The sequence below is a fragment of the Oryzias melastigma genome, linkage group LG4 (genome assembly GCF_002922805.2).
Source record: "Oryzias melastigma strain HK-1 linkage group LG4, ASM292280v2, whole genome shotgun sequence".
NCBI lineage: Eukaryota > Metazoa > Chordata > Actinopteri > Beloniformes > Adrianichthyidae > Oryzias > Oryzias melastigma.
This window is the reverse complement of record NC_050515.1, coordinates 11,862,036-11,869,178: the sequence shown is the minus strand read 5'-3', so window position 1 is coordinate 11,869,178 and position 7,143 is coordinate 11,862,036. Positions and strand designations below refer to the sequence as shown.

At 37.2% G+C, this 7,143-nt stretch overlaps 1 protein-coding gene across 1 annotated transcript; it reads right to left on the bottom strand.

The window, feature by feature from the left end:
* Window positions 1-20: 20 nt before the first annotated feature.
* LOC112150717 (5-hydroxytryptamine receptor 3A) lies at window positions 21-6,855 on the bottom strand. Its single transcript, XM_036211739.1, has 8 exons — window positions 6,616-6,855; window positions 3,608-3,787; window positions 3,283-3,392; window positions 1,851-2,056; window positions 1,435-1,595; window positions 973-1,216; window positions 559-897; window positions 21-523 (listed from the first exon to the last, which is right to left on the bottom strand). The coding sequence occupies exons 1-8, from the start codon at window positions 6,853-6,855 to the stop codon at window positions 306-308; spliced, it is 1,698 nt and encodes a 565-aa protein (XP_036067632.1). The 3' UTR covers window positions 21-305.
* Between the last annotated feature and the right edge of the window lie 288 nt (window positions 6,856-7,143).

Here is a 7,143-nt window from a genome sequence, read left to right as displayed (position 1 = left end):
TTTTTTAATGGTATAAGTCAGTTCGATTTACTAAATGCTTTATATTTATGGTTACATTTTTTAGTATGTGTAAAACCTATAGGACTACAGTACATAGAATGCATTCTACAAAGATCTGATATAATAGAACATCATTGGTAATACTTTCTTAAAAAACTGTACGCCTTTAGCAAATATTACTTTTGCTTTTTCCATCATCAAGGTCGTCAAAGGTCATCTAAAAGCAAATTACAATTCTAAATCACATCAAAACACAAGAGTAACAGTTTCATAACCATCATCTACAGTACATTTAAGGATCTTTGTTAAGACTGGCTGATCCAGATGCACCACATGGTGATGATGACCAAAGCATAGCAAGAAATAAGCAGCAGGTAGATCCGAAAGAGCAGAAAGTCCAGAACGTATCCCACGTGACACCACTGCTCCTGCAGCTCACTCTCCTTCTTCAGGGAGGTGAGGTGGGAGCGCAGGTCCTTCAGGTACTGACAGATCTGCTGCAGCTCGGGCAGAGAGGCCGGACCTGTCAGAGGAGCGTTCGCCACAAGTGACATCCTATGTGAGATGAATCAAGTTTATTAGTTGTAAAAAAAAACATGCGCTCACCTCCGTTGCTGGTCACATGCCTGTCATGAGCCTGATTGGCCGGTTGGATGACCCACGGACCTGAGCTGCCGTTGGAGCTTTCAGGTTTAACCTCCGGGCGTTTATGCGGCGGCAGCACATCTTTAGGCCATCGGTAGCAGATCATGTTAGCTATGTGTTTGAGGATGATCACTTTGACCCATTTTGGAATCTCTTGGTACTTCATGGAGCTGTGGTGGAGCACGTTGGTGATGATGACCGTCTCCAGCAGACTGATGACCATGAGAGCCAGGCAGACTGAGAAGTAGATACCTGACGAGACGGTCATAATCTTTATAGCTATTTATCCAGTAACATTTTTGTTTACTCTGAATTCCATTTCCTGACCTATGAGGGGGGTGCCGTTTGCTGTGCTTGGAAGCAGGTCGTTCATGATGAGCAAAAACACGGTGTAACCCAGGATGAGGGTCATTTTGAAGGAGGCACGGTCGACGCTGTGGGGGGGCAGGTAGAAGGACAGGATGTCGATGAGCATCAGGAAGGAGCTCGGGATCAGCAGGTTGACCACGTAGAGCACTGGGCGCCGCCTTATGACCACCTGGTGAGGAAAAGAGAGGAAAACTGTTGCAGAAAATCACCCATCTACAGCCTAATGCAGATTTAACTAATGCATTGATTTGCCATAGAAAAAATACATACAAAATACTTAAAACTCCTATAACTCTACCAGTAAAGGATAGTTAGCACTATATTTTGAAGCTTAAAGAGTGCTGATCTGCACCAACTCTGATGTACAAGGTTCATCCTTTACAGCAGCAACCTTCAAAATGAACATTGTTTTTCTCTGACCCAGAAAGTGATGATGTCCCACTCGTCTATCCCAAACTGCAGAATGGAAGTCTCTCCAAGAATATCCATCAGCTCCCACTCTCCACTGGCCTCCAGGTAACGCTTGGAGTTTGCAGACATCTCCTTAAAGGTCAAGGCCGGGCTGACCCTCACATCACGTACTGGGATGAACAAGAGTAACACAGAGATGTAAAAAAAAGCAAAAACAAATTTAAGTTATTGAACAAAATGTGTCAAATTTATAGTTTTACTCAAACTAGATTCAAAAGAATTAAAGGAATTAAAACATTAACTGAGAATCACTAAAAATTAAAGTTTTTGTCCATTTCTGCTTCTTCGTTTTCCTTTTTCATTTATGATTACTACCTCTAATCAACTTTATTACATTTTATGAATGTCTAATAGTTTCATCTTACTAGTATGCATGTAAGAGCCAAACGTAAAAGTGCAGTTCTGCACATCAAAGGGAAAACTGAAGATTTCCAGGTTGCAGGCCGAGACGAGGCGCAGCATCCTGTCCCAGCGGATGTGACCCGTGTGGTTCACGTAGACGTAAGGACACGCCTGGGAAACATCGTCATCCACACTGGAGGGGATGGAATCAGACAGGTAAGAAGAATCACTGATCTACTTCAAGCATTTTTTTATCTTTTAAATTCACTGGTACAAGATACCTTTTCAAAAATGAACAGTTGCATCACAATTAACAACAAAATATCACAATTAGTTGATTTTACATAAAAACCGTGCAGTTTATTTTAAAATTGTTCTAGGGATCTAATTTTTCACTTAAAATAATGTGGGAACTAATGAAAGATCATTAAAACATCAACCCTCAAAGGTGTTTCAGAGCAAAATTAAGTGTAAATCTGAAATATTTTTGCCTATATTAGTAAAGCTCAAGTGGCTCTAGATTCTTCAGAAATAATTTCCATTATATAACTGCTGTCTGCAGCCATTTGTGAATCTTTAACTTCACTTTCAGCATATCTTTGAAATGGGTGAGTTAGTCTGTTTCCATGTGAGAGCTTGCAATGTTGTGACAGTTGTGTACAGTATTTTTCAGAGGAGTTTTTGAATAGTTTGGCTTGGACTGTGAGCCATACTTAAGTTTTTTTTTTGTACACAGCCACAACCACTAGAGGGCACTGTGGGTACGTGTATTGGTATTTGCTACTGACAGCAGTGCAGAAGAAGAAGAAGGAGCAACATCTCTTATGTCAGGCTTGATGAAGATTTTAATGATTTTCATGATTTTTTCTGGTGATAACAAGTTTACTTGGCTTGTTATCATGTTCTTTATCATATGGTTGTCTGAATAATTATTCATATGTTGTAGTGATATAATAGATTCTTCCAACATTTTATGAAGCTAAATAGGAATCAATGTGTTTTTGCTTTCAATTCCATTATTATGATTTGTCTTTTAAGATGAAATGTCAATTTTTGTTCCCGTATTTTGTCTAAAACATTTCTCCCAAAAATATGTTTGATATATTAATTTTCATTATTAAGCATTTTTAGGTTGCTGCAGCCTATACTCTGGAATGACTTCTAGTCAGAAAAATGTTGTATACAAATTCCACTCCAAAGACAATTATTAGATTATGTCCAGGTCACAAAAAATGTCATTTTTTATAATCATATTTCATTGGAATCTTAGGATTTTTAATAGGTACAGACTGATTTACAGATTAACATGAAGATAAATTCATTTTCCACTACCACATTATTACATGATTCTTTCTTTTCAACATTTACTGTGATTCAAATGATCTACAGATAAAATTGGCTCTATCTATATCAGATAATGTGGGTTTTAAAATCATATACACTTTTAAAACTTACAACTCATAAACGATGATATCCGGAGACCACAGTTCCTTCACGGGGAGAGAAATCTTGGTGACACCGTCACACTCCTCAGGATCCCAAACCAGGAACTCATTGTGCCAGTACTGCAGCCAGTTAAACCCATATAACATTATTTAAACATTGAGCAGAGTAGGAAGTGAGTTAAAAAGCCCTTTCTGACCGTTTACACTCACCAGTCTGAGCCACAAGAACGTAGAGAGTAACTGAGCCTTTTCGCTCTGAAACAGTCAAAAACAGGCGCAAACATTTGACTTATTTTAGCAGCACGTTTGTGACATTTTTTGTAGAAGAAACTCACCACACCCAGGACGGCGTACAGCGTGAAGGAGATGTTGGTGATGGTGGGGTTGGTTAAGTTTTCTGCTGGTCTGAAGGGTTGAAGGTCAAAAACAGCCTGCAGGGACTCATAAGTTGGTCCACTGTTGCCTTCTTTACAAACCAGTTTGGCGGTGTCAACAGTCACTGCTCCACCCAAAAAAAAAAATCACACATTTTCAACTAAATATTATATGGAAAAATATCAAAAAGTTTAAAAGCAGAAACTGAAATAATGAAAAAGAATAATAGTTTTATGATTAACCTCAATTAGAAACCAAGATGGAGACACTCACTAATTCTGACACTGCACTTCTCTGTCTTTTATCTGGGAATCTTTTTAAAAATATTTTCAAAATGTAAAATCTTGTTTTTCTTTTTGATAAAATGCTGTCTTAAATGTGCATTGTTACTTCAAATACCCCCAAAATTTGACTCACAAATTTAAATTTGTCCTCCAAAAGTTTTTCTCAAAGAACAATAAAATATTTTCTGCAGTAAAAATGGCTGTAATTTGACAAAAACACAGTGATTTATGCTCAAATTGCTGTTTCCGAACCAAAAAGCGAAAATTAAAACAAAGGATTACCTGACATTAAAAGCAACGCTGAGATGAAGGTGAAAACCTGCTGGAAAACAGTCATTGTAGAAGGTTCTGATGGATAAAACTTTCTCCACAACCACACATGAAGATGCTGGGATGCGATCTGTGAACAAACACTGATTGTTGTTTGCTAATGAGATGATTGTGGAAATGAATTCTCCAGGGAGAGGCTGACCCACACTTTAACATCAGTCTGTACATGCCCTGTCCTGGTGTGAAAACCCTCACCAAAAACAACTTTAAAGCAAAATCCAATCAGCTACAATATAATTTGGGTCATAGAAATGAGAAACTTTCTGAATTAAATGTATATATTTTTTAATTTGTATTCTAAGATTTGTTAAAATGTACAAACAGACACGTACATTTTGCATTTAAAAAAAGTTAGACACAATTTGTCTTAATTAATGTCACATATTAGTTTAATAAGAATAACAAAATGATTAAAAAAAAGGACAAACTTAAATTTATCTTAAAAACTCACAGTGAAACATGTAACTTGTTGTTTTGTACCTCTGGTAACATATTTAGATTTTTTTAACACCTTCACTGTTGGGAATTGCAGCCTTCTTCAGCTGTTCACTGAACAGTTAAACACAGCAACAATGCTTGTGTTTCTTTTTTCCATTTTCTAAATCTACATGAGTTCTTTTTATATTTGAATACTTTATTGGTGGTACAGGAATGAAAGAGGCTGGATTGCATAAAACATCTCATGAATCAGTGCGACAGGTTTGGAAAATCATCAGGGTGGAACTGAGGAGGTTCAAGACAAGTTTATTTGTATAGCGCATTTCATGTACAGAGACAATTCAAAGTGCTTTACATAAAACATTAAAATAAACATTTAAAAGTTTGAAACGTTTAAAAATTGAAGTCTAGATGTAAACTTTTGAACACATATTAATCAACTGCAGCTGAGAACAGGTGAGTCTTTAACCTGGATTTAAATACACTGAGTGTTTCAGCAGATCTAAGGTTTTCTGGAAGTCTGTTCCAGATCTGTGGAGCATAGAAGCTGAATGCAGCTTCTCCATGTTTAGTTCTGACTCTAGGAAAGACCGGATCCTGATGACCGGAGAGGTCTGGCTGGTACATACTGGGTCAGGAGGTCAGTCATGTATTTTGGTGCTAAACCATTCAAAGCTTTATAAACCAGTAACACAACTTTAAAGTCAGACAGGTAACCAGTGTAAAGACCTCAGAACTGGACTCATGTGGTCTACTTTCTTGGTCCTTGTGAGAACCCGAGCAGCAGAGTTCTGAATAAGCTGCAGTTTCCTGATGGATTTTTTTGGTAGTCCTGTAAAAACACTGTTACAGTAATCAAGTCGACTAAAGATGAAAGCATGCACTAGTTTTTTTCAGGTTCAGGTAGTGACATCCAACCTTTTTTCTTTAGCTCCAAAGACAATAACCTCAGTTTTGTTTTCGTTTGATTGAAGTAAGTTGTGACACATCCAGTCATTAATGTCCTCAATGCATTTACCAAGAGCCTGTACAGGGCCTCGGTCTCCTGGTGTCAGTCTAATATATATCTGTGTGTCATCTGCATAGCTATGGTAACTAATGTTGTTGTTCTTTATAACCTGGGCCAGTGGGAGCATGTAGATGTTAAATAGAAGTGGTCCCAGGATGGAGCCTTGGGGCACTCCACGAGTAATTTCTATTGGCTCAGAAGTGAAGTTACCAATTGACACAAAATATTTCCTGTTTTCCAAGTTTTTATTAAACCAGTTTAGTACTGGGCCAGTTAGACCCAAATAGTCTTCCAGTTGTTTGAGTAATACACTGTAATATAGATTGAATCAAATGTAGAAAGGGCTACAATTTGAAAAATTGAAGAAGAATCACAAATTAGGCATTATAACAACACAAAAGTAAAACTATCTCAACAAAGACAAACAGGTAAAAACATTTGTTTTGGGAAAATGATGTAACTTTTAATATTTAAAAATGATTTATTGTAACATATTGGTGAAACAAAGTCATTGACAAAACATTGAGATGGTTTGGAAAGAGTGAAGTGTAGCATGCAATGCATTTCAGTTACAGGATGTCAGCAATTTCTACTCAAACTGTTGGTTCCACTCAAGATGAACCTAAAAACTAATAAAATCTCCACCTTTAATTGTTATAAAACACTCTTCAAAACTTTCATCCTAAGAACTCAGTGACTGTGTGGTGAAACAAACAGTTAAATTACAGAAATAAAGTTGAAAAAACATGATTTTCTTGGTGGTTCCAGTCAGAAATTTGACAATTATTTTCATTGGCAGACACAGACTTTTAAAATATGAATCATTTGCATGTTAGAATATAAATGTAGCTAAAAGTAATTAAAACAAATGAGACAGAGCGTTTGTTTACAACTTGTACGAGTTCACCCAGATGATGATGATGGTGATGAAGCTGACTGATAAAGAAAAGATGTAGATGCCAAACAGCAGACGGTCTATGACGAATGCCACCTGGAGCCAGTCTTGGGAGCTCTTGCTCTCTTTCTGTTGCTCCACCTGAGAGCGAATGGTCTGCAGGACCTCGCCGATGCTCTGAAGCTCCTGCAGGGCCTTGTCTTCCACGGCTCTGTCTGCTGGATCATTCTTTGGTACCACTGTGCCAGTCATGGATTCAGCTGTAGGAGACAGATGATTAAAAGAGTAAAATAGCTTTTTTTGGCTTTGTTTTGGGAGTTATCTTTAAGGACCAACTCTAATAAAAAAATGTGTTTTTGACATGTTATTGTGTCATTTTTTGATGATGAAGGACATATATTAAGAAAATTAAGCTAAAAATTACATTACTATTTCTTAATTTAAATTTTGAATGAGGGGGAGGCAAAAAATGCGGATTTAAAAAGAGCTTATTTGTGACAGAAAATATGTTAGGTGGACACCAAGCTTCATGCTCTGGTC